Raw genomic sequence first — 26753 nt, 5'->3', positions numbered from 1 at the left:
GGGTAAAAAAGGATCTTGCTGAGCTGTACAAACCTCTGGAGTATTTTCAACCCCTGCTGACTGTGTTTGACACAGCTGGGCTGTAACAGCTGGAGTGGGCAAGCAGAAAGGGAAGCTCGTGGGGTGTCTCAGCTGTTGGGACAGAGCAGAGCCCTTGGGAGCATGGAGAGGGCACAGGAAAGGGCTGTTCCCTCCCAGAAGCTTCCTGTTTGTCCCCAAAAGGCACATGGGGGTGAGCAGTGGTTTAGGGATGTTGGTGCCTCTGTTCCTCAGAGCACAGGAAGAGAAACCTGGGGAGCAGCCACCTCCAGAGCCAAACTCAGAGTGGCTAAGGTGGCCCAGCATGGAAAACTGCCCCTTTTCTGGGCAGGATCCCAGGATAGAATTCAACCAGAAAATCTGGAAAATGAATAAAGCAGCATCCTGGCCTTGGCACACATCTGTACAGTGTCCACCTGGTTACATCCAGTCCCAAGGATCCTTCCCTTCCAGTCACAGCTCCATTCTGAGCAGTGCAGCTCAGCTTTGCTGCCTCAGGAGCCACCTTCCCTGTTTTCATCCTGGGCATCCTACCACCAACAGGAAGAGCTGCCATGGTGGGCACCCTCTGGACCAGATCCTGTGCTTGTTCCAAAATGAGGAAAGTGTCTCTGAACCTTGTCACCTCCTCCTGGCACTGTCTCTCAGTGTCACTGCCAACAGAGCCCTTCAGAGCATTCCCTCCAGCCACAGCATCATCAGCCTCCTGCTCTTCATCCCACAAATCACAAGTCAAGTGTGAAGCTTCAAACTGATTTATTATAGTTAGTAAAAGGCTTTTTAGCCTGTTAGTAAAAGCTGTGCAGGGACACAGCTCCCTCCTGTATCATCTCCTGCCAATGAGGCTTTAAAGTGCTAAGTAACAACTGTGAAAAGCCCAGCACTTCACAGCAGCAATCTGAACATGTGCTTTCTCCAGTCTGAGGTGGTGACAAACCAGCTGTTTCACAAGAGAAATGTGACATGAAAAGGCAAAGCATACAAGCTGTTGCTTAAATGTATGGAAAAACATGGGAAGAATTTTACTGGCAAGTAAAGCATCAGAGAAGAGGGCCTTGGTATGGATGCAGCTGGTTTGGGATCTCATGGATCTCCCCTGAATTATACAAAGTGTGGAGAAGGAAAATCCCTTCCTGTCCCTCCCCTTAGGGAGTGGTAACCATTTTATCTTCAAAGGGAAGAGCAGCCCCCACATTCCCTCTCCTGGCAGAGGGGGCCCAGTCCCTCCCTCCTTCAGCACCGGGCACTGAGCAAGGAATGAACACCTCGAGCTCTTCTGGAAAGCAGCCCTGACACACCAAAACCAACACCTCCCTCTTGCATCTCTTGGTTTTCCTTAGTTTTATGGAGGCACTTCTTGGATTTTTGGGCAGAAGGAAGTACTGGGAGGGAGGAGCAGTCATTCAGGGCTCATGGACCTTTCCCACCACAGCCCAAGCTCTGGATGTGATGGCTGCACTTTGCAGCCAGGCCCAGGGGCTGAGCTCCCTCCTGCTCCCTGCCAGCAGGAAGAGCAGATTTTGGGAAGCTGTGCTGATGGCAGGAATCCAGGATCAGTGTTAGACAGGGGGCTGAGGGCAGGGATTCTGCTCCTCTGCTGTCCTCAGGTGAGACTCCAGCTGCAGTGCTGTGTCCACCTCTGCAGCCCCAACACAAGGATGTGGAGCTGCTGGACTGAGTCCAGAGGAGGCCACAGAGAAACTCTGAGGGCTGGAGCCCCTCAGGGAGAGCTGGGGATGCTCACCTGGAGAAGACTCTGAAGAGACCTTCCAGCAACCTCCAGTACCTAAATGGGCTCCAAGAGAACTGGAGAGGGACTTTGGACAAGAACCTGAAGTGACAGCACAAAAGGGAATGGCTTCCCACTGTCAGAGGGCAGGGATAGGTGGGACACTGGGAAGAAATTCTTTCCTGCAAGGGTGGTGAAACACTGACACAGGTTGTCCAGAGAAGCTGTGGCTGCCCCATCCCTGGTAGAGTTCAAGGCCTAGTTGAATGGAGCTTGGAGCAACCTAACTACTCTAGGCTGCTGCTGCTTCACTGCTTGACTGTATTCTACAATCCCAGAATGGTTTGGGTTGGAGGGGCCATTAACAACCATCTCATCCCTGCCCTCTGCCATGGACAGGGACACCTTCCACAAGACCAGTTTGTTCCAAGCCCTTCAGACACTGGAAGGTGCTACAAGGTCTCCCCAGGTCTCTCTCACTCTGCTATGGTCTCCCTGCAGTGCAGTTGATCCTGTTTGTGTCCCAGCCTGGGCAGAACATTCCTATGCCCCTATCCCACAGCAACAGGTATCAGGAAGGGCAAGAACTCCATCTACCCTTTCAACCAAGTTCCAAAAATCCAGCCTAAAAAAACAAAGACACCCAATAACCTTTTGTGGGACCAAGTCTGCTTAAAGTTGGCATTGCCTGAAACATTCCTCTTAAATCAGAAACCCCTTTCTTTGCCTGGAGGGGGAGAAATGAGGTTGATCCTTGATAGCACTGCTTAGATGCAGCTCTTTCCTGACCCTTATGTTTATCCCCAGGGTCAGTAGTGCATGAAGCAATCCCAGAAGAAGTAGCAGAGCCAGAGACATCAAGTAAGGCAAACTGAACATGAGACATCCAGTGGAGGCTGCTGCACCCACTCTTGGACACATTTTCATGCCAAGATGGGCAGAGCCAAGAAAATCAGCTCCACTGTTACAGGATATCTGCACAACCTCTCCTGGCTGCACTGCACAAAAGGACATGGAGGTCACCCTTTGGATCATCAGTATATGCTTCCCTGAGGCCTCCTGAGACCAAACAAGAAAAACATGGAGAATCACCATGAATGCTTTCCTTCTTGACTCAGTGGATCATTTTGGAGTGAGATCCTCTTCTCCAAGGGTGTAAGTGAAGGCTACAGCCAAGAAGATGGTTGGGAAATGGGAAGGAACGGACCCAAACCAAACAGCATCGTGTACCAAGACCTCTTCCAGCAGAACCTTCCAGAAAAAGATTTAACCACGCCCCTACTGCCCCCCCCTACTCTTCAGGCTTCAAATGCATTGGCCAAAATCCCGTTGCCAGAGGAATCCCTGGCTGTGTCACTGCCGTGCCATCCCTTCCCTATTTCCGCAGCCGAGCGTACACCGCGAACGCCACGGCAGAAAGGAGGCCGAGAGCTGGCAGGATGTAGAGCAGGGACAGCCCATTGCTGTCCCCCTTGGGGACTCTGGCCCCAGGTGAGCTGCTGGCAGCATCAGGGTCACTGCCAGAGCTGAAATGCACGGAGCTCCCGGGGGCACCGTCGCTGCCGGCTCCGGGCTGGATGCTGGGGTGATGATCCACACGCACCTCGTGGGTGCCCAGGGAGGGGCTGTCCCAGCCTGGAGCAGGACAGGAGTCTCTGCTTGCTCCAGATGCCTCCTTTGCTCTGGGGAACGCTCCTCCTGAGCTCAGGCCATCCCTGCTCACCAGGATGGGGTCGCTGCTGAGGCCAAGGCTACTGGAGGTGCTGGGACAGCGGTTGCTGGGCTCCTGAGAGCCTGGGGATCTGCTGGTCACCTCTGGGCTGCCCTGAGGTGGGGACATGAGGACACCTGGCTTGCTGAGCTCCTCTTCCCTCTCCTCATCACTGTGAGATGCCCAGATGCTGGTGGCAGAGCTCGCCCGGGAAGCTGATCTCCCAGTTGTGCCTTTGGAGCCTCCTACCACAGCTGTGCCCAGGACAGGGTTTGCTGAGGCTGGCAGCACCTTTGGGAGACAAGGACAGGGGCTGGGTGTCAAGGGAAGCACCCAATGGCCTGGTCTTGGGCACACAGGACCCACACAAACCCACTTCAACACAGTCCCCACATCTGCCACTAACAAGGCTGGGTCACAGGTAACAGTGAGGGAGGCAAGGAGGGAGGCAGTGTGTAGAGCAGTGGAAAACAGCAGCTGGGAACCAGGAGGCTGACTGGAAAGCTAAGGAGGGGAAATAAGGGATCAAAGCCCAAAAGGAGTTTGGCTCCCTTCTCCCATGCTCCATAAAACAGCTGTGGATAGTAAGATGAACACCTCAAAGTGAGGAAAAAATAATCCCTGAATAAACTCATCACCAGCTTGCAGTGTGACACTGCAACAGAAAAAACCAGGAGGAGTGCAGAAGGACATGAAGGAAATGCAAGTGGCAAGAGGAAAGGTCACTTACTTTCTCCTTTGCTGGCACAGAGGGGGTGTTGCTGGCTGTATTCCCAAAGGGCAGCTTCTTCTCTTGAGTCAGAGACTTCACAGAGCTGGCACGGGATGGGAAAGTGTCTCTGGGCACAGGGGTAGCACCCAGGGCAGTGGTTTCCTTTGAAGAATCTATCAGAAAAAAACCAAAGCATGTTGTGTTAACCAGGAGACCTAAAAGGTGAGATTTGCTCTTCCTCAAGGAAGCTGTGACAGGACAGTCCCCAAGCTGGGGGAGTGACACAGGGAGCAGGAGTTGGAGTACCCAAGCTTTCTCTGCAGCTGCAGGTAACTCAAGCAGGGTGGGCTGCAGGGCTGGGGAGCACCAAGGGAAACAGAGCCTTTTAAGGCTCCTGTAACTCCATGTCCTCCCTGCCAGGAGGGGCTGACCCCACATGGCAGAGGGGAAAGGGCTGGGAGGAACTGAGTGTCTCTTTTCCCACCCCAAGACCCTGGAGTGCAGGACAGGCTTTTATCCTGATTCTATGATGCCCACAGGAAAAGGATGTAGGAGATGCTAAAATTCCCCCACATGCAAGATACAAACATCTCTGCAAACTAAGGGAAGGGGAGAAGTTTAAAATGCAGATGCATTAAATGATCACTGTAGGTTACTTCCAAATTAAATATTCTATTCTATTTTATTCTATTCTACTCTATCTCAACCATCCCCCCAGCACTACGAAGGCCACTACAAATTCATGTCCCCAAGTGCCACATCCAAATGGCTTTCAAATCCCTCCAGGGATGGTGACCACCACTGGCCTGGACAGCTTTTTCCAGAGCTTGACAATCTCTTTCAAAAGGAGAATTTCCCAACTATCCAAGCTAAACCTCCCATGACACGATTTTCTGCTTGTCCTGTTGCTTGTTACATGAGAGCAGAGCCCAATCCTCACCTTGCTCCACCCTCCTGTCAGGGAGTTGTAGAACAAGGTCTCCCCTGAACTTCATTTTCTCCAGACTGAGCTCTCCCAGCTTCCTGAGCTGCTCCTCATCACACTTATGTTCTAGAGCTCTCCCTTCTCTGGACACACTCCATCATGCCAGTTTCTTTCTTGCAGTGAGGGGCTCTCAGCAATATCTCCTGCTCTCTAGTGCCTACCTGGTTCTGCCAGGAGAGAAACTCACCTCCACTGCCTGGGTGTTCTCGCAGCATCCCGACCCTCTTCTTCTCTGCATCAAACTGCTCCTGTATGAGGAGGGGGCTGCGCACATCCACCAAGCTGCCAGTGGGCTCACCATGCCCAGAGCTTGGCACAGGCTGCTTTTTTGGCACCGAGTTTGGGGGCTGCTGCCCCACACCCTGAGCATTCCCCTGCAGCCTTGGCAGTGACTCTGTGGAGATATCCGAGTTCTCTTCGGGCTCGTTCCTGGGCTGCCCGGGGCTGGGAGCAGCAGCTGCATCCCTGGGTGGAACAGCCCTGCCCAGGGCCAGGCCGGGCGTGCCGCGGTGCAGGTGGTTGGAATTCCCAAAAAAACCATTGTCCACACACACCGGCCGGCGGCTCAGCCAGTCCCTGTGCTCTGGGGACACAGCTGATGGCACGGCCACCCCTGCTGTCCCTGCTGTCCCTGCTGTCCCCACTGCCCCAGCGGGGTGGGGGAGATTCCCCTCTCCACTGTGCCCACTGCTCACTCCGCCATGGATTTTGCTCTCAGGTGGAATTGGCCGGGGACTCTCTTGCTCCGGGAGTTTTTTGGGGAGCTGGAAGGAAATGAGTTGTGTTAGATCACTGGGATGAGGGGGTCTGGGACCATGGGGTGTTCCAAACCCTGAGCAGTGACCCCCACAAGGCTGGTTATGAAAGGGGTCTGGGGTCTCTCCTTTGGAGCCACCCAAGGGTTGGGGACTCAGGCTCGGGAGAGAAGCCTGGACTGGCAAAGCAGAGCCTGCACTGCCCTCGTGGAGGGAGACAGGAGAGGGAGCAGTTCCAGGACCATGTATAAACTGCAAGTTACCAGATGCAGCAGAGATCAGCAGCGAGCAGCTGCTTGGGGTGGTCCTGAAGGAGCCTGGCCCTACTGCAGGCTCCCCAATCCAAAGGGACCCTTGTGTCCCCATCCAACACGTGTCCTGCTCACCGATTCCTGCACTGGCACTCTGGCCTCCAGATCCATGCTTGTGGGGGTGGCAGCACTGGGCTGGTCACCAATGGGCAGCTCTCGGTGTGGCTGCCCAGCCAAAGGGGCAGGATTTGGCCCCTGGGAGGGTGTCTGGGCACTGGTGGAGGAGGCAGCAGGATGGGCATCACTGGGAAGGGAGGAGGCAGCAGCAGGAGCTGAGGAATCTGGAAGAGACAAGCAGATCATTGTGGGGAAAACTGAGGAAGCAGAGGATAAGTGTGGGGATGAGGCAGCCCTCTGTGTGTCCCTGCTCTGTCCCCACACCCTTTGTTCATCCTTCCATCTCCCCTCAGGTGAGAACCCCAGCCCACCACCAACCCAAGCACCTTCAAACACAGACCTGTCATCCTCAAACGTGTCACCCCACTGAAAAACATCCCTGGGAAGCCAAGGCAGGAACAGAGACAACTTCATGTCCCCACCTCCAGCACCCCACAAGACACACCCGGGGAGGATGAGGCTACATACGAGGTCGAGGTTGCCACATGTCATAGATTTCCTGCAGCTCATCAGCCAAGTGCCCCGCGTTGTTCTGGTGCAGCGCCTGGATGAGATCCTGCACCCAGCCCCTCCGGCACCTCAGGTGCTGATAAAACCTAAAGACAGCTATGTAGTTGCCCCGTGTCTCCTCCCGGGCGAGGAGTTCATCCTAGGAAAAACACACAGGGCGTCTAAGAGAGGGTCTGGCTTAGAGGAAAGACAGCTCTGTGTTGTGGAAGGAGTCTGGCAGAGCTCAGCAAAACAGGGAATTACTCTATCAGAATCGACCAGGCACGTCAGGGAATTGACCAGCGATGCCACTCGGATAGTCCCGAACTTCTTGAGGTTTTTGGTAATATGGGCGTACACTTTGTCTTCAGCCAAACCCATCCTGGCTCAGCACCTGCACAGAGACAGACTTAGGGTGAGCAGAGCTGCTGGTGAAGCTCAGGCTGTCTCCAGAATCTCGGATGTTCAAAGGCACCCGTGCCCCCGCACAGACACTGCCAATGGACAGGGGAAATCCCAGGCGGAAAACGCGCACAGAGAAGACGTTTGGGTTAAAGTTCAAGGCTCAGCTTCCTTTCCACAAACCTCGCTTCTTTCTACCATCGCCCACCCGTGTTTATTCCCACTCGGATTGTTTGGATTCAGCCGGCGGGTTGGGGGCCGGCCTGGTGGCAGGGTCATGACAGCCGACAGGGAAGAACAGGCGACAAGGCCAAGACAAGCTCAAGGGGCCACGGCCGGAATGGCGCATTAGCAATGGAAAAAAAACAAAGCGGAAGGCACTGGACTCATTCCCACAGGAATGGCGGCCCGCAGGCCGCGACGTGGATCTGGGCGCCCTCACGGCGGGGCCCCCCCCCCCGCCCTCAGCACGACCTTCAGCCCCCGGGGGAGCTGCGGGAGGTTCCCCGCTCGCAGAAGCCCCCGGCACAGCGGCCGGGAGTGCGGCCGGAGCTGAGGCGGCCGCGGGGGGCGCTGCGGCCGCGGTGCCCCCTCCCCGCCGCCCTCACGGCCCCTCAGGGCCCCTCACCTGCGCCCGCCGCCGCCGTGCGCCCGGCACCGCTATGACCCCGCCCCCTCGTGTCGCAACCGCCGCTGATTGGCTGCGACACACGCCTGTCACTATGATTGACAGGGGGTGTGTCCGGTTCCGGGTCCCTCAGGACAGCGGGAACACGGCGAGCCTGGAAGGGGACACGGAGATACCGGGACACGGAGATACCGGGACACGGAGATACCGGGGCACGGGGACACGGAGATACCGGGACACGGAGATACCGGGACACGGAGATACCGGGACACGGGGACACGGAGATACCGGGACACGGAGATCCTGGAGCGGGGACCCGGGGATACCGGGACACGGGGATCCTGGAGAGGGGACACGGAGATTCCGGGACAACGGAGACCCTGGTGCACGTCCGGCGGGTGTGAGGAGACAGGAGCATCTCATCAATCCATTTAAATATCTCCAAAGGGGCGCAGGGGAGTCTCAGGATGCTGCCAGACTCTTTCCAGTGGTGCCCAGCCGCAGGACAAGGACTAATGGCCACAAACTAAAACATAGGAAGTTTCACCTCAACATTCTTTATATTGAGGGTGGCAGAGCTCTGAGCAGCTGCCCAGGGAGGCCATGGAGTGTCCCTCTCTGGAGCCATTCCAAACCCACCTGGACACATTCCTGTGTCACCTGCTGCAGGTGTCACTGCCTTGGCAGAGGGTTGGACTGGACGATCTCCAGATATCCCTTTGAACCTCTGTGATTCTGGGGGCTGGAGCTGTTCAGCCCTGAGAACAGACATCTGAGAGGGAACCTCATTAATGTGTGTGAATATCTAAAGGGGGTGTGCCAAGAGGATGGACCGGGCTCTGCTCTGTCCCCAGCAATGGGACAAGAGGCAAAAGGCAGAAAATGATAAAGTTCCACCTGGATATGAGGAACATACTCCTTCATGTGAGCACTGGCACAGTTTGTCCAGAAAAGCTGTGGCTGTGTCATCCCTGGCGATGGGGCTTGGAGCAGCCTGGGATAGTGGAAATTTGTCCCTGCCCATGGCAGGGAGTGGAACGAGAGAGTCTTTGAAGTCCTTTCCAACCCCAACCATTCAGTGATTATAATTAACTGAAGCCAGCTTTTCTTATCCTAAATAATAAAATGGGATTGTATTTCTGGGTTGTTTCTAATTAAGACGAGACCTTTGTGGTGATCAAAACTTACCTCATGAAAAAAAAAAAAAAACCACTCACTCAGTTGGGCCCAGTAATTTCTGTTCACAGAATCATTCATAGAATCACAGAATCATCGAATCATAGAATCATATAATTATAGAATCACAGAATTACAGAATCATAGAATCACAGAATCATATAATCACAGAATCACAGAATCACAGAATCATAGAATCGTAGTATGTTAGAGGTTTGGAAGAGAGTTTAAAAAAGATCATCCCAAGCTGTTCTGCCACGGGCCGGGACAACCCCCATTAGAGCAGGTTGCTCAAGGCATTATCCAACCTGGCTTTGAAAATTTCCAGCGTTGGGGCATCCACAACTTCCCGGGCAACCTGTTCCTGTTCTCATTATTGGCCCAGCAAAAAATTTCCTCTTAATATCCAACATAAATTCCCCCTCTTTCAACTTGTACACGTTACTCCTTGCCCTGTCTCCGCAGCTCCTTCCTAACAGTCCGTCCCCGCCTTTCCTGTAGTATCCCACCAAAACATTTTATTTTTAGTTAATTTCCTACTCGGGAATTTCGGGGAGCGCGATGGGGGGCGCAGTGCCGCCTCCGCGCCACCAGGGGGCGGCACCACCCCGCGCCGGGGCCCTCTGGCCCCGCCCTCGGCCCCGCCCCTGGGCACGCCCCGGCCACGCCCCCGGCCGGAGCCGCACGATGGCGGCGGCAGCGGGCGGGCGGCGGCGGCGGCGCCGCTGAGCGCCGGGAGAGCCCCGAGGGGCGGCGGGGGCTTCCCGCACCCCTTCCCCTTCCCTCATATCCCCCTCCCCTTTTTCCCCCGACCCCCCTCCCCGCGCTCTCCCCCCGCCGCGCCGTCCATGGTTACGGGCGGCCGCCGCGGCCTCGCAGCGGAGCCGTTTGGGCGGGAGCCGGTGGGAGCAGCGGCCGCAGGTGAGCGGGGCGGGGGTCGCAGGTGACCCCCGGGGGGAGGCACGGGGGTGTTGCGGTGCTGTGGGGCTGATGGAAGGGGCGGCGGGCGCGACCCACGCGTGTCCGTGGAGTTGGGTCACCCCCACGCTGTGCGCGCTGAACTTGGGGTTTGGTATTTGCGCATTTGTAGGTGTGTTTGGAAGCGATAATGGTGATTTCTAAAAGTGATCGCGGGCTGCGGCTCTTGGATTTGCTCCCTTGGAGTCGGTCCAGAGGAGGCCACCAAGTTGATGGGAGGGATGCAGCACCTCTGCTGCGAGGAAAGGCTGCGGGAATTGGGATTGTCCAGCCTGGGGAAGAGAGAATTGGGATTGTCCAGCCTGGGGAAGAGCAGGATCCGGGGAGACCCAATGGGGCCTCTCAGTACTTGTGGAGAGCCCGCAAGAAAAACGGAGAGAGGGTTTTTACAGGGACCTGGGGTGGCAGGATAAGGGGGGATGGCCTCTCACTGAAAGAGAGTGTGGTTAGATCAGATATTAGGAAGAAATTCTTCCTTGTGAGGGCGGTGAGGCCCTGGTACAGGTTGCCAGAGAAGCTGTGGCTGCCCCTGGATTCCTGTAGGTGTTTAATGCCAGGTTGGATGGGACTCTGAGCAACCTGGGCTAGTGGAAGGTGTCCCTATCCTTGGCAGGGGATGGAGCAATATAGACTTTAAGGTCCCTACCAACCCAAACCATTCCATCATTCTATGGACCCACACAGTTGGACACGGAGGTCCAAGGTGGGGACACCCCTCCAAGACCCAGGGAACAGCAGCAGGGCAGGGACACCATGGCCACGATGTCCTGCCAGCCCCAGCACCGCCCTGCTGCAGGATGGCCGGGCTCCCTGCACAGCTCCTCTCTGCACCCTGGGGCTTCTGGTCAGCGAGGAACCCTCCTGACCCACGCTCCCACCACACCCCCCTTGGCAGATCCAGGCTGTGCTGGTGGCCAGAGGCTTCTTTTGGCACCGATATTCCAGCCTGAGGGCTTGTGGTCTGCTCCCTGTGCGGGAGATGCTCCAGGCTGGAGCACTGGAAGAGACATCCTCTTTGCTATGGGGTCCGAGGGTTCTGTCCCTCCCTTCAGGGCTGTCTCTTTCCTCTCCTCGAAGGGTGTGTCCCCTCCTCACATCCCAAACGGGAATCCCAAATGGGAATGGCCGTGCTGCCCCTCTCCAAGCTCTCCCACGCTCGGCTAGCTGCATCCTCCCTTCTCAAGCCAGCGCTTGCTTGTTTCTGATCTTGGATGTCATCGAGGGTGGAAAATGTGACAGGAAGGAAGGGAGGCTTTTTTTCCCTCCTGCTAAATATGGACTGACATTAAAAATCCAAATACTGTCGCGAAAGGAATCCCAACCTCTGTTTGTTGAGGGAGAGAAAATGATGTTTTCTGGCTTTTCAATTCCATCTGGGAAGTTTCGCAAGGAGTGCTGGAGTCCTTGCCGGGAGCCTCAGGAATTTACTGAGCCTGTTCACAGGACGCTCTCCGCAGCGTCTTACGCTAAAAAAAAAAATTAGTCATCCCTTCTGTGCCTGCCCCTGGCTGGGGGGAGCTTGCTGGATGCTTGGAAATATTTAAGGATTTTTTCCTCCTGTACAAGGAGTTCTAGAAACGACAGGAAATAAAACTGCGGCCCCAACAGGAGTTTTTCGTCTTTATTTTAATTCCTGTTGCTGCAGGGAGGGGAAGGATGTGCTGGGGGGGGCTGCAGCCAGGTTTTCAGGGAGGGTTTGTCTGTCTGTGTCAAGCATCAGATACAAACTCATGCTGTTATTCCCAGAGAGATTGGGAAACAGGCTTGGTGTGGAGGAATGGGATCACAGGGATGGTCATGGCACTGCCAGCTCCCTGATCCCTGCTGTGGCCAGGATGCTTTTTGGGGTACAGCTCCCCTAGGACCTGGAGTGCTGGGGAGACAGAAAAAGTGGGCACTGCCACCTTCCCATCCCACGTGTGTGTTTCATCCCTGCTGGAGAGCTTTCTGGGGCAGTGCCTGCAGGAAATTCAGGGTTTTTGCCTGATCTTTATTCAAACAATTGGTTAAAGCAACTGGTTGGTTACAGTTGGATGAAGGTGGTGGAGTCCCCAATCCCTGGAGGTGTCCAAGGAACAACTGAACGTGGCATTCAGTTCTCTGCTCTGGGGATTGGTGACAGGTTGGACTTTGTGGGGTGATGGTCTTGGAGGTCTTTTCCAGCCTGAATGACTCTGGGATTCTGTGAAAGCGCCTGGGAGGTGCTGGAATCGATATTTCCCGTTTCCAGGGCACTGGTGCTGCTGTGTTGTTCCCAGACTAAGGAGACACAGCCCTGCCTTCCTGAAACATCCCTCACAAATAACTGTATCTCTCTGCTGCTCCGTGTTACTGGTCCACATCCAACATCAACATCCTCCTGGACGAGTGGTTTGAATTCCCTCTCTCCCTGCCTCCTCCTGCTGCCAGCCTACCTCTGTTCTGCTCCAGCCCTCTGTGTTTCCACAGCCTGCTGGATCCCAGTCCAGTGGGGAGGGCACAGGTTGTGTCAGCTCTGCTCTGCTTGGCTGAGCCCATGTCACTGTCATGGTCTGTGTGATGCCTCAAAACACTGGGGAGTGTGGGGTGGGGTATTTTGTGTGGAACAGGGCACCTGTGGTGCTTCCATAGGGTCAGGATGGCACCAGCTGCTGCCTGGTCCTCCCCTCCTGCTGTGACACAGGCTGGAGCTCGGTCATTCCTGGCAGCTGCTCTCTGGGCTCATTCATAAATTGCATTTTCCTCTGGAAATAAAACAAATCCCTGGACTTTCCTCTCACAGTGGAAGTCATTTGAAAGCGACCAGGTCTGTAAGTGTCCCCAAAGCCTTGGGACAGGAAGAGACACTTGAGCAGAGGGGTAGGAAATATCCGCATTTAGAGCAGTGGCTGATTCATCCCCTGCTCTTAACTCTTTCCCCCCTGACTTTAGTGGGATGCAGCTGGTTTGCTTCAAGGCTCTGAGCCCAAGGAGGCTCTGGCTGGATCACAGAATGCTGCTGGGTTTTATACCTCGTGTTTATGTGGTTTGGGGTGGAAAAGGAACGGGGCGTGCGGTTATCCGAATTGGATAACCGGAACGTCGGCACTCCCATTAGGGAGGATTAATATTTAATATGTAGGGTATGAACCATTGTGCTTAATCACTATCTGAAGGGCTTAGGAAGAGATTTAGTGATAAGCAAGTGATTCCTGAGCTGTCCAGAATGATTTCTTGCATCTTCCTGTGGAGCAGCTGGTCCTGGATATTGCTAGAGGCTGGAGTGATCCTGTTCTTCCTGATGTCTCCAGGTTGTGTAAGTGGGTAGAGTGCCTTGCATCACGAGTGTTCACTTCTCATTAAACTCACAAATGCTCTGGAAACCCTTTTTTCTCTGATGCAGCTCACGTGGCTGCACTGTCAGCTGTGCTACCTGTCAGTACTTGAAACTTCTGTGTGTGTGGCCAAAGCTCCTGGGAAATACATCGTGGGATCCGTGGACATTGTCACTGTCACACAGATCTGCCCAGGCACTAGTGCAGAGGCAGCTCATTCATTGTGTTGTCTGACCTCTTTAGGAGGTTTTTCATGTCATCTCTAGGCTCCAGCCATGGTCCTGGAGCTCCTCATGACAGTGGTGCTGCTTTCCACACCTGCTCCATGTTGCCTCACATAGTTCTTTTTTGCAGCATGAGGTGTTTTGTAGTACAGCAAGGTGGAATGGGATTGTTGTGTTAGTGCAGGAGGTGATGCTGAGGGGGTGCTGTGTCTGAGGCTGGGGTCCTCAGCACAGCAAGGACTTAGAGTGACTGCAGAGGAAGCAATAAAAATGCTCTGAGGGCTGGAGCCAGGCTGGGAGAGCTGGGGGTGCTCACCTGGAGAGGAGAAGCTCCAGGGAGAGCTCAGAGACCTGCCAGAGCCTAAAGGGGCTCCAGGAGAGCTGGAGAGGGACTGGGGACAAGGGATGGAGGGACAGGACACAGGGAATGGCTCCCACTGCCAGAGGGCAGGGTTAGATGGGATATTAGAAAAAAATTTTTACCTGTGGGGGTGGTGAGGCCCTGGAATGGATTTCCCAGAGAAGCTGTGGCTGCCCCTGGATCCCTGAAAGTGTCCAAGGCCAGGCTGGACAGGGCTGGGAGTCCCCTGGGATAGTGGAAGGTGTCCCTGCCCGTGGCTGGGTGTTGGAAGGAGATGAACTTTCAGGTCCTTTCCAACCCAAACCATGCTGTGATTCCACAGTTCCATGCCAGAGCATTCAAATAATGCATCTCCACAGCCACATGTGCTGCAGGTTCCAGGGCTGTGTCTCCATGGAGGGAAACCCTCCAGGCTGCAGGAGGGGATGTGCCTGCACCTCCCTCCCTCCCTGCCCCAAATCAGGACTCTCCTGGCTGAAAGCACCAGCCCCAGCTCTCAAACCCACCGTGCTGTGGTTGTTCCTGTGGTACCTCTGTGCTTATGGCAGCTGCTGCAGTTTGGATGGTGGCAGTCAAAACACCTGAGTGTGGCTTGGGTTTTGGCATATTGGTCATGCACAAAATCCTGGTGTCTCCTGTAACAGGTATGGAGGCTGGAAATCTTAATAAAATTGGAACTCCTTTTTTTTTTTTTTTTTTTTTTTTTTTTTTTTTTTTTTTTCCAGAGGACCTGTGGAAGAATTAGAGAATCAGGGGATGGTTTGGGTTGGAAGGGGCCTTAAAGCTCATCTCCTTCCAGCCCCCTGCCATGGGCAGGGACTCCTCTCACTAGCCCAGGTTGCTCCAAGCCCTGTCCAACCTGGCCTTGAGAATCCTCCTTTTGTTCTCTGTGCAAACAGATCATTGCTTAGGCAGCAGCAACTCTTTATTCCAGGATAATTTGTTGTCCTAATTCCTTCCTGTTGAAGCAACTCCATTTTGCATGGAATAATTAGCACTAATTTGGGCCTGGGATGGAAAACAAGAGTTCTCTGACTTCAGAGGAGCTCTGCCTTTCCCACGTGAGTCAGGTCATGCTGTGCCATCCCTGCTCTGAAGCAAAATTAAAACCTGTCCAGGAGACCAAACATTCCAGGGTGGTAGGAGGGAGCAGGAGGTGGAAGTCTCACTGATTTTAAGCCTCCTGCTGTTGCAGGGAGCTGAGGACAAGTGTGGTGAGGGGGGAATGGAGCAGCACCTCCTTGCTTCTTGGCTGACTCTGAGGAACAAATAAACAGAAATGTTCTCACTGTGCTGATGTGAAAAGCTGCTCCTGAGCCAGCCTGGCCTGTTGGTGGATTCCTGGCTCCCCAGCCAAGTACTTGAGACCTTTTTATTGCCATAACGAGGATTTCCTCATCCTGCCCTGCAGTCTGACTCCATCCACAGCTATTTTCTGGTCCTTCCAGGAAGACATCCCTGCTCTGCCTTCCTTTGTGTAGGGAAGGGAAAGCAGCCCAATCCTTTCTTTGCCCCAAATCCCTGCATGTCTGAGGAAGGGGAGGTGCAGGGTATCCTTTTTTGAGATGAATTCCAGTGCAAAGCAGGATCTCCCCTGCCTGTCTCCCAGCTGCCTTTCTTGATTCTGGTGGGTTCAGTGTTTGCTGCTGGGTTGTGAGCACTGAGGCCATGAACATCTCTTCAGGATGAGTCCTGGAGGAAGTAAAAATGGGAAATATCCAGCCTGGAAATCCCAGCTGGCAGAAAATTAACTTTCACTGGCTTGATACCTGACCACCAGACACCTTGGCTGATTGATGCTGCATAGACAGAGAGTTTTAAGATCTGGATTCATAACTTGAGGGTCCAAGACACTTTTTGGCACTCCAAACTCCATCAGTAAAGGTGTGTTAATAGGCTCAGTGTGGAGATGCTGCAGCAGCATACCTGTCTGAAAAACAGGGTTTGGCCTGTTGGAGCTTGTAGGTTTTGTGTATCCAAGTTAAGTAATAGGTGACAGGGAAGCTGGATCCAGGTATGAGCAGTGAATCAATCAGCACTGGGTTGCTCTGGGGCTGAACCAGCCCCCCCTGGGATGACTGTTCTCCCCTATCACCTCTGATATTTTGAAATAATCTCTGGTTGTTCTGTGATCCAAACCCCAGAGGTTTAGCTGGATTTGGGCTCCAGCCCATCAGTGGTGACCTTGCTCCAGGCTGAGGAGAGCAGCAGATCCTGGTGTGACTGCTGGCAGCAGGGTGTCTCCCTGGGTCTGTGCTCACATGCTGCTCCCCAGGGAGCTGGGGGTCACCTGCCCAAAAGGGAACTGGTAGATGTTCTCCCCAACCATCCTCGCTTGCCCTCTGGGAATGCTGATAATGGAATCACAGAGCTACAGGATGGTTTGGTTGGAGGGGGCCTTGAAGATCATCTCATTCCACCCCCTGCCATGGGCAGGGACACCTTCCACTGTCCCAGGCTGCTCCAAATCCCAATGTCCAACCTGCCCTTGGACACTTCCAGGGATCCAGGGCCAGCCACAGCTTCTTCTGGACTCATTCCAAGAGGCCACAGTGGTGAACTTGCCAGTTAAGCAGCAGATCCTCCTGGAATCCCTGGGATTTTGTGGGCTCCATCCCTGCTTTCCACCTGTATTTTTAGAGGTATCCTATCAGTTCCTCCTCTAGGGATTTCAGACTCTTCAGTCACAGCCTCAGGGCTGACAGTGCTGATTTGTGTTAGTAAATGCCATCGTGGTCCATGTCAGAGAGGTTCCTGCAGCCAGGAAATCTGTTCCTGGTCCCAGTGTGATTGCAACCAGCTCAGAGTACTGCTTGCTTCCAGTCAGGCATCTCTTACTCCATCCCCAAAAAACTCTGCTACACCCAGTGCAGACCCAGCCCTGGAGGAAGAAATGACCAGCCAGGGAACCAAGGCAGGGAAATAAATGGCAAAAAAAACCCAAAAAACCAGGAAGGAACTCAGGTCTGGCTGCTCATCCAGAGCAGAAGCAAAAGGCACAGATCTCCCAATCCCAATGCTGCTAGAGCTTTCTGGAAGGCTGGAACCCTCAAATAAGTAAATCTTACTGAGTAAGAGGAGAAATATGAAGAACAGGATTTGCTTTTTTGTATGTGTGTGGGTTTCTTTTTTTTAAAAAAAAGCATTTTAGTGGTTTTAAAGATTCCAGCAGCGGTCTGGGAAAGCACAGCCTCCCATTCCAGGCACCATGTTCAGCACAGGAATATCCTGGCTTTCAACCTGCAGCTCTTGAGGTACCATAAATTTTTCTGGTGATAGTGTGTGGCAGGCCAGCATGCAAAACTTTTCCTGCTGTTTTACAATTTGAATCATGTTTTTATCACGCCAGCAGATAATCATCTCACTCGTGTTCCAGAAGCAAAGCTCTTGTGGATGTGTTTAAGAAGCCTGAAAATAAATATATTCACATGTGTTTGCCAGTCTTGTTGAACACATGGTGTGTCTCAGAGCCTCTGGATTTCACTCTCTTGCAAACTGGCTACTCTTGAAGGCTCAGAAATACAACTTTAGTCCAAATGCTGCAGTTTCATACCCTCTCCATAGCAGACACTAATGCCATCCCCTAAATGATGAATTAGAGATGAACAGAGATGAGTTAGAAATGAATAATAAATTGGAGAGCATGGATAATCCTCAAGATTTTCTCTTGAGGAGACTTTAAACCTATTTGGCTACAGGCAAATAGATGTTTTTAATCCCAGTTGCTGTGTAGAATTTGCATCCTCATTCTGGTGGCAGGGTGGGAATGCTGGGTGGATCTTTGGGTGATTTGGTGGCAGCAGCTTGTCTTTAGATACTGAGACTAGGATTAGAGAGGTTCAGTTATTTTCTAATCTTACCTAGGGGTTTGCTTGACAACCCTTTCCATGAAGGAATTTTCCCTTATATCCAATCTAAACCTCCCCTGGTGCAACTTAAGGCCATTTCCTTCTGTCCTGTCTCTTTTTCCTTGAGAGCAGAGTCTGACCCCCACCTAGTTCCACCCTTCTGTCAGGGTTTTGTATTCAGCCAACTCATTTATCATCTTTCTATACCTGTCTTGGCCTTCAGTGGTTGTGTGGGAGTTATTTTTTGACTCCAGCAGGTGCTTGGAGGTGAAATCTGTGGCTCAGCTGTTTGTGTTGCAGCAGTGCTTGAACTGGGGCTGTGCTTCAGCTTTGTCTGGGCAGGTCTGGCCTCCCAGAACCCAACATCCAAATAAATAAAAAGAGGAATAATAAAATAGGGAAAGGCTAGCTGAGAGAGAAAAGCAGCTTTGGAAAGGTTAAGGTGAATCTCTGCTCTCCTGAAAGATAAATAAAAGGTACAATCATGGTTTCTCATCTCTCTCATCCCCTCCTCAGCAGAGGCTCCAGAAGGGATGACAAGCCTGGTGGCTGCCTGAGCATTTTCCACCTTGAATCCATCAGCATTTGGGATGGTTTGAAGGGTCTCCCAGGTGTCTTCATCCCTCTGTGTGGCTGTTGTGAGTGTCCCTGTGGGAGTTCATGTCCCTCAGCCAGGGCTGCAGGGCAACTTTTGGTGATAGATGTGCAAAACCAGTGCTGTTCCACAAGGGTGACACATCTGATCCACAGGAGAGGCTGTGGAGGCACCTGAGTATCTGATACTGCTTCTTGTGTCCAGGCTTTATCCATGAAATAATGAAGGATTTACTCCTCACCTTCCTTAAAACATTTTAAAGCAAGTTCTGTGTATTTTCCTCTTTTTCCAGGATATTCTGTGGGGGTTGTTCGAGTTTATGTAACTTCCCATATGTTGCCCTCTTCTTGTAGAAACTTGAGGATAAATTGTGAAATGCAGGGAGCTGCTTTAAAAGGCTCCATCCTCAGCTGGAGCTCATCCTGTTTGTGGCCAGAAAAGGGGAACCTGGGAGCTCTCTGTCCCTGTTTCTGCCTGGCACAGCTGAGCCAGCAGCATGGGATGGAGCAGCTGATGCTGCCCCATGTCCCAGCACTGGGATGCTGCTGCAGGAGGAGTCTCCAGAGCAGGCATGTGCTCTGAGGGTTGTGGTTTCTCCATGGAGGGGCTGCAGCCCCAGCATCATTCCTCTTTTCTCCTTTCCAAAGCTGCTGCATTCCCTGCAGGCCCAGCAGAGAGGGTGTTTTAGGTGGGGCTTTAAGTCAGTGAATTTTGAACCACTGATATTGCCATGTGCATCATGGAGTCATGGAATTGTTTGGGTTGGAAAAGGCTTCTAAGATCATTGAGTCAAACCATTTCCCCAGTACTTCCCCTGCCCCATGTCCCCAAATACCACATCCATGTGGCTTTTAAATCCCTGGACAGATGGGGACTCCAGCACTGCCCTGAGCAGCTGTGCCAATGCCTGAGGACCCTTTCCATGAAGAAATATTCCCAAATATCCAATCTAACCCTCCCCTTGCCCAGCTTGAGGCCATTCCCTCTCCTCCTGTCCCTGTCCCTGTTCCCAGAGCCTGACCCCCCTGGTGTCCCCTCCTGTCAGGGAGTTGTGCAGAGCCACAAGGGCCCCCCTGATCCCCCTTTTCTCCAGGCTGAGCCCCTTTCCAGCTCCCCCAGCTGCTCCTGGGGCTCCAGACCCTTCCCCAGCTCCACTGCCCATATCAAGGGGGTCTGAGGGCACTCAGTGTCTTGCAGGTCCACATTTGTTGGCTCCTGTACAAGCTCTGCAGCTGGTAGGAGATTCCTGACTCTTGTTCTCTGAAAGCTTGAGCAAAGCCCTTCACTCATCACCCAGGTCATTTCTGGTTTGCATTTTTGAAAATGGTTCAGTCCCAAGTGCAAGAGGAATTGTAGGCAGGATGCTGGCAGAGCTTGGAGCCTGCCTTCCACTGGGAATTACTCCATGTGTAATTAGGATCTCCAAAATCATCCCTTTCCATTCTCTCTCCAACCACTCTGGAGCAAAGCCAGGAACAAACCCTCTTTTGAACTTCAAGGCTGAGAAACTGAATTTGTGCTCTGACAATTGCACTTGTTTGACTGGTGGACAGAGAATGAGGAGCTCTGTGCACAAGTGGATGGGAGAGGTGGAAAGTCCTGAGGGGGAAAAAGGGATGAGCCACACCAGGTCTGATGATAACTGGCTGGAAAGTTCAGCCAGGGCTCCTGGACAGCCAGGCAGTGCTGGGAAAACTGAGCTGCTCCACATCCAAACCCAGGAACTGACCTATTCAGGGGGTTTTTGAAGTTACTGCAAGATCATGAGTGTCTTTATAGGAAGCTAGGAACTTTGCAGTTGCTCAATACTCACTCAGCTGCTTTGGCATGGGTAATTTGGAATGGTTTTATTTCTGTAGGATGGATTCAGAGTTCCTAGTGTGGGATCTTTGGAGATGAGTGTGTTTAGGTGCTGTGGAAAGAGATTCTTACAAGGTGGGGCCTGGCTTGGTGACTGTGGCTCCACTGGAGGTGACCTGGCAGCAGAACAGAACAGCAGGATTGTAGTTTAATCAGTTTAAACTGCCTCTGCTGCACAAAATGAGTTCCTGCCTTTTGCTGCCCAGAGTTTCACAGAATCATTGAATCACAGAATGGTTTGGGTTGGGAGGGACTCTAAAGACCATCTGGTTCCATCCCTGCCATGTGCAGGGACACCTTCCACTATCCCAGGTTGCTCCAGCCTGGCTTTGGACACTTCAGGGATCCAGGGGCAGCCACAGCTTCTCTTGTGTTTGAAGGGTGCAAATCTCACCAGCTACAATTTGGCTCAGTTTTGGAGAGAATCTTTAAAAATATGTTTTGAAGCTTTTAAGCATTCATCCTCTTAGGGAACTCATGATGCTGTGTGTGTGTAAGGGTAATTTATTTTTGGGTTGTTCAGTGCCCCACAGGCCAAGTTGCATGGATTTAAGGGAATTTGGGGTCCTGGAGCCCTGAAATTCCACCCAGCTGAGCCACAGAAGGTATCTCTGCCCAGCTGAGATCACTGCTTTGTATTTGATAGTGAATTCTCCCTCCCCTGCTGCTTCATTAAGGCAGTGGAGTTGCAGAAATGTCAGTAATTAACTAATGAAGGACACAGGTGGTAGTGCAGGAGCAGCTTCCATAGGTGCACAGCTGTTATTCCAGGGTTTTCAATCCAGCATGGAAAGGTCATCTCTGCCACACTCCCATCCTACATCAACACTTTCTGTGCCACTTCAGCTGTTCCCAGCCCCTTGGATGATCCTGGCAGTGCATTCCATGTCCCCCCTCCAAAATGGGATTTCAGGCAGACTCCCAGATCCAGAGTTCAGGTGTAGGAACAGGATTGTCACTTCCATTTTTTTTTTTCCCATTTTGCCTGTTACAGGAATTACTGCCAATCTCTTCAGGCTTTCTTTGAGCTTTGTTTTCTCTGGCAGGACTGGGCTGTTAGCACAGGACATTTCCAGGAGGATTGTTTTGCTGTGGAGGTGACAAATGGCAGTTCAGCTCCTTTGGGATGCTGTGACCACTTCCCAAGGGAGCAACATGAATGCAGAGCTCAGGCCTCTGTGTCTCTCCCTGTCCTTATTTAATCCTTATTTAAGGTTCTGCAGGCTCTGTTCTGGGGAGATTCAGAGTTCAGCCACTGGATTCATGAATTTTGGTGGGTTTTTTGGAGAACCAGTCCTTTGAGAAGCCTTGGGAGGCTGCGTGGCCTCTGACAGGTGCTGTGGCACAAACCCACCTTGGGACTTGGGCTACCAAGTTCCATCCATGGGCCAGCTCTCAGATAACAGTGTTTTTTGCCAGAGACAGGATGGTATTTTGTGTCCTTCCTGTGGGAAGCTCTTGCAGTGACCCTCTTGTGGCTCTTCAGCCACTTCTGAAGCATCTTTGGCTACCCCAATTTCCCTGTGGTCACTTAATGTGCAGTTCCAAGTGATCCTGTCAAGCTGTGGTGTTGGATGTTATGTTAGAATAAATGTTTCTCATTGCTGATGGTTTTGCTTCATATATATTTTAGAAGCTGGGCCCAGTCAAAATGTTGAATAAAACACTCCAAAGCTTTCAAAGCATTTGAACTGCATTCTCCCTTTAGACATCCTAAGTCATTTCCATCCTAGATCTGATCCCAGATATTTGCTCTGAACTATGCCCAGGTTGCAGAGTTCCTTGGATTTACCTCCAGACAGAAACAGGAGGCCTGGGGAACACTGGGAATGATGGTTTGGGGGAGAGGAACTGAAAATGAATGTGGTGGTTAAATCTGTTCTCACTAATAAGAGCCACTTGAATTTATTTTTGGGTGCAATTTTGGTCCATCCTTATCTGGGGCTAAATTCATGACTTGCTTTTTGGATTGTCTCCTCCTTCTCTCTTGGCCTCCAGATGCCAAACCCTCCCTTCTCCCCCCATGCCCCAGCACCCAGAACTGCAGATGTGCCAGATGGAGACACTGAGCTCGTGCAGGTCTCAATTTTGGAAGCAACAAAAAAGTGATGACTTGAGAAAAACCTTTTTATTTGTCCTGAATTTTGTCAGAGCCCAGCAATGTTGGACAGGCACCTCTGAAGCTTTGTGCCAGAGAGCTGCCAAGTGTTGCTGCTGTTCATGGGATGGTGTGGGTTGGAAAGACCTTAAAGACCATTTATTCCAACCAGCAGGGACACCTTCCATTATTCCAGGTTGCTCCAAGCCCCATCCAACCTGGCCTTAAATCATCCTCTGCTTTTAAAACCTGTCCACTGAATGGTCCTTGGAGACAAAATCACACTTAGACCTAACACTTGCCCACTTAATTCTCACATCTGTTATTTTTCTTTCCTCTGGGTAGGGTTGTTTCTCAGCAGCTTTGAGCACAAAGATGACTATTTGTGAAGTGTTTCCTGGCTGCAGAGTTGAAACTCTTTAATATTCCTGTCTTCTGTGAGCTCTCTTCCATGAACTTTCCTTCATTCTCCACTCTCCTCCCATTTATCAAATCCTGCCTTGCTCACAGATTTGGAGCCTGATGGGGACTGGGTGATTCCCATTGTGTCACACCAGGCTGCCTGCTGTCCCCAGGGAAAAGGGGACAGGTGTGAAATAACAGGAGGAGTCAGTGCTTCGTGCTTGTTGAGAAATGCTGGCTTTTGAAATGCCCTAAGCCTGAAGTCTCCTGCTTGGAGAACAGGTCTGATGTGGTTAAGGATGCTGGCTACTTGTCCAAAAGGGATTTATTCCCTCAGAAATGGGGCTCATTCAGCTCACTTCAGGTAAGGGGCAGATGAGGAAGCAAAACTATTTTTTCCTAGAATAAAACATCCTGCAGGGCTTCCATGTTTAATAATGATCTGTGAAACTTTGTGATCTTTGATTTCAGGTGCTGTGAGCTGAGCTCTGTGGTTTAGTCACAGAATCATGGAATGGTTTGGGTTGGAAGGGACCTTTAAAGATCATCCCATTCCAACCCCCTGCACACCTTCCACTATCCCAGCTTGGTTCAAGCCCCATTCACCCTGGCCTTGGACACTCCCAGGGATGGGACAGCCTGCACAAACCTGTGCCAGTGCCTCACCACCCTCACAGGGAATAATTTCTCCCTAATATCCAATCCAAACCTATTCTCCTTCAGTCCTGTCCTCCAAGCTCCCTTTCACCTTAAGTGTCAGCTGTGCCTCTTTCACCATTAACATCTGCACTTAATATTCCCACTTCCTGCTTAATAATTGGGGGGTTCAAGCCTTGTCTTGCCCAGATTGGGTTCTTTGGGGTCCTGGTGGAGCAGCACTGGCCCCTCCATCAGTCCCTGGCTGAGCAGGGAGTGCTGGTGCCCCAAGGAAATGAAGGTGTGAGGAGCTGGTGAGCTGTTTGATGGCAGGGCTGAGCTGATGTAAGATGGAGCTGGTGTTGCTTTGGAGAGTTTATTTCTCTGTTCCCTCCTTTCTGCACGTGTTGGACCATGTCTGGTGGTGAGTAAGGCAGCTCAGCTTGCTTACCTTGGCACAGCACCCTGTGCTGGCCAGAGTTCTGGCAGGCTGGCAAACGAGCTGAGCCACTGTGGCTGACACAGAGCCTGGCACGGGTGACTCTGGGAGTGCTTGGGGGGGAGGTGAGGAGAAGGAAGCTCTCACCTGGTGGCAGTGACATGTGTGATCATCCACAGAATTCCCAGCTCTGTTTGGTGCCCTGAGTGCCTGGCTCCTGCCTCTGGTTAGGCTGAAGTGGAAATGTGAAAACCAGATGTGACCTGCCAGCACTGTCTTGTTCAACACCCTATCTCCAGATGTTTCTGCCTTGTAGTGCTAATTTCCACTTGCAGTTATGAAAGAACCAAATCCAAGATGCTTGCTGCCTTTAGAAAGAGGAATCCAACTGACCTTTAATAGCTTTGCTCAGTCCCGTATCTCTTGCATCCAGGTAGGACAAACCTGTCAGTCTCCAGATTGTCTTTTCCATCTCAAAATCATCTTGCAGTGAAATTTTTTCTTCATTATCTGGTTAAGAAGGCTGAAAAGCAAGAAGAATTGGATTTTTACCCAGAAAATTTTATACTTTGCAAGGGCATTTCATCACATCCTTTTTTGAAGGCTGTAAGAACAGCTTTCTTCAAAGGATGCTCTTCCCTTGGGAATACACATGCTTTTCTGAAATTCCAGCAGCACATGAGCACAGGGCACGGGAGGACTGGCAGGAATGTTCCTAACTCCCTCTGAAAGGCAAGCTGTTCTTTCAGCCTCTTGCAGAATTGCTCTGACAGGAGACTCTGCAATCAGGCTGCAGAGGTAATTGCATTTGTAATGTGAAAGACAGAACAGGGTCTACAATTCTCATCCTCAGCAGGCTCTGTGGGGACTCAGAGTAGTCCAAAAAACAAAACCAAAAAATAACCAAACCAACGACCCAACCATCGCTTCTGACATTTGTATTTAGTCTGGGCAAAACATTAGGAAACAACATGCTCAGGGGGACTGGATGATCTCACACAGCTGACTTTAAAGCAACATGCTCCCCTGGAAACTTGTTTCCATGCCTATTCCAGAGCACTGGATCTCCCCTGCCCCCCCAGCCCAGCTCAGTTTAGTCAGCAAGTTCCAGTTCAACTTCTGCCTTTTATTTTGTGCCTGTACCTGAGTTAGCTCCATTCCTCAGTAACCAGCTCTTTGTCAGAGGAAAGGCTTCCAGGATGCTGCCAGCAACTCATTGTCCATTTCCTGAGGAGAACTGCTTGCTTTTAAATAGTTTGCCTGGAATCTTGACTGTTCCAGTGCAGCTGAGGCTTCCTGTGTTGGTTGGTTTTCCTGGGATGAAGTTCCAGCCACCCACATGCACTGTCTGCATTTACTTGTGAGTCTGGAGAGCAAATCTCTGCCAGGGGGTTTTGCCATCACCACATTGTTGTTCCTCTGAAATTGCCATATGTGACCATCCTCCATGTGGCAACTGATTTACAAGCAGTAGCTCCCCACTGTTTATTGCTGTTGGATTTTGAGGGGTGTGGAGACAGGAGAGAGGCTGGAGCAAGCTGCAGGGGCTGGAGGAAGTCACATCCTCCCTGGTCCTTCCTCAAGCACAGATCAGACCTTTATGTTGTTCACAGCTCCTGAAGGATCTTGGCATCCCAGGTGGAGATGAGCTTGTTTGCATCCAAATTCCTCAAGGTTTTCCTCTGGTAAAGCTTTGGTGTACCCCATTTGGCTGGCTGGAATGCCAGGCTGGTTTTTTTCTTCTCTGTCTAGAGGTGTGGTGTGGACAGACAGAATGTTGCTCATTCAGTCCCATTTTTTCACAAAGAATAGAACAGATTATCTTTTCAGGGCCTGACTCTTGCTGGTTTTTCAGGAGCAGGTGCCAGCAGCTGGTGTGGCCATGAATGAAGTGATACAGAAGAGAAGCTTATCTAGAACTGACTGTAACTTCCTCTCCCTCTGAAGGATTTATCCTCCCTGAAAGGTTTCCATTTTCATTAAATCCACCCATAGCAATGAAGCCTGAAAAAACCATGAACTCCCACCTCCAGCACACTGGCTGGTGTTGGTGTTGTTTGGGTTTTTAACTGGGGAGAATGAGTCAGCCTGTCCTCAGAAAGCACCAGGACTATCAGCACTGCTTGACCACCAGTTTCCTCTTGCTCCCTTTTGTTTTTCTCTTTTTTCTTTTATTGAAGCTTTTAGGGCCTGGGTGCATACTTGGGAGAGTGTCTGGATGTTTCCCACTACTGGGACTCTACTGTGTGTGTCTTCTCTGCTCATGTTTTTTTAAAGGAGGACCAGAAAGATGCAGAGATCAAGATCTTGTCCAAATCTCAACTTCTAGAATCATAACTGTAGCTGCTGGCCTTAGGGAGCTGTCAGGTCCTCAAATAAATCTTTATAAATCAGCATTTAAAAATTCACACAGCTTGATTGCAGAGTTCCTTAAAGCAGAACAGAATAAAAAGCATATTAACAGTTTTGGGGTAAAGCTTTAATGGTGGGTTAGGTCACAGAGGACTGATGACTATGAAATTATGGCAAACTCATACCAAACTCTTGTGTTTGTCTGAGATATGGCCTTGGTGACCCAGACCATGCTTTGCATGCTGAGCACTCATATTTTTTTAATCATTCATCCCTTTTTCCCTAAAGAAACAACACAGGGCTGTGCAGGAATGCCAGAGCAGAGCATGTGTGCTGGGGTGCTGAATTTTTGTCTTGTCAGCATGTGGGAATATCTGCATGGAAACCTTGGGTGCTTTTGGGGATGGGAACCATCCTGACTGAAGCTGGAGCAGATGGGACACCCAGCCTGAACCAGCCTGTCTCGTTTATGCTTTATTATTTAGACATCTTATCAGAGTCATCTGTGTTTCCTTTTCTCCTTTCCAAACCAGTTCTGCTGCTTCACTGCCCACAGAGGCTCTGATGAGGAGCTCAGTTTGAATCCCTGAGAGCTGCATGGCAGCACTTGTTC

The 26753-nt window shown here is 51.7% G+C and overlaps 2 protein-coding genes across 3 annotated transcripts in view; one reads left to right on the top strand and one right to left on the bottom strand.

Annotated features, from left to right (window-relative positions):
* Positions 1-778: 778 nt before the first annotated feature.
* MAVS (mitochondrial antiviral signaling protein) lies at positions 779-7974 on the bottom strand. Of its 2 annotated transcripts, none has more exons than XM_079306844.1 (7): positions 7879-7974; positions 7113-7242; positions 6828-7008; positions 6318-6523; positions 5364-5940; positions 4210-4364; positions 779-3770 (listed from the first exon to the last, which is right to left on the bottom strand). In XM_079306844.1, exons 2-7 carry the CDS (start codon positions 7227-7229, stop codon positions 3144-3146), a joined length of 1863 nt encoding a protein of 620 aa, XP_079162970.1. In that variant the 5' UTR covers positions 7230-7242; positions 7879-7974; the 3' UTR covers positions 779-3143. The 2 variants fall into 2 exon arrangements, with proteins under 2 accessions (XP_079162970.1, XP_079162971.1); XM_079306845.1 differs by lacking the exon at positions 7879-7974 and adding an exon at positions 7725-7846.
* A 1754-nt stretch (positions 7975-9728) lies between these two features.
* The window catches only part of PTPRA (protein tyrosine phosphatase receptor type A), a 111723-nt gene continuing 94698 nt past the window's right edge, over positions 9729-26753 (top strand). Inside the window, exon 1 of the mRNA XM_079307296.1 lies at positions 9729-9975. The gene's annotated coding sequence lies outside the window, so the exon portion shown is untranslated. The remainder of the gene's footprint in view (positions 9976-26753) is intronic.

Source organism: Erithacus rubecula (genome assembly GCF_903797595.1).
Source record: "Erithacus rubecula genome assembly, chromosome: 5".
In the NCBI taxonomy this organism is placed as follows: domain Eukaryota; kingdom Metazoa; phylum Chordata; class Aves; order Passeriformes; family Muscicapidae; genus Erithacus; species Erithacus rubecula.
The sequence above is the reverse complement of the archived record's forward strand: the minus strand, read 5'-3'. Positions and strand labels throughout refer to the sequence as shown.

Bases quoted from the DNA above. Each gene is read 5' to 3' on its own strand.
- MAVS (XM_079306844.1), bottom strand. From the start codon at position 7,229: ATGGGTTTGGCTGAAGACAAAGTGTACGCCCATATTACCAAAAACCTC. The intron at 5,941-6,317 runs GTGAGCAGGACA...ATTTCCTTCCAG, and splicing joins GAGTGCCAGTGCAGGAATCG to CTCCCCAAAAAACTCCCGGA. The intron at 4,365-5,363 runs GTGAGTTTCTCT...TTTTTCTGATAG, and splicing joins AGAACACCCAGGCAGTGGAG to ATTCTTCAAAGGAAACCACT.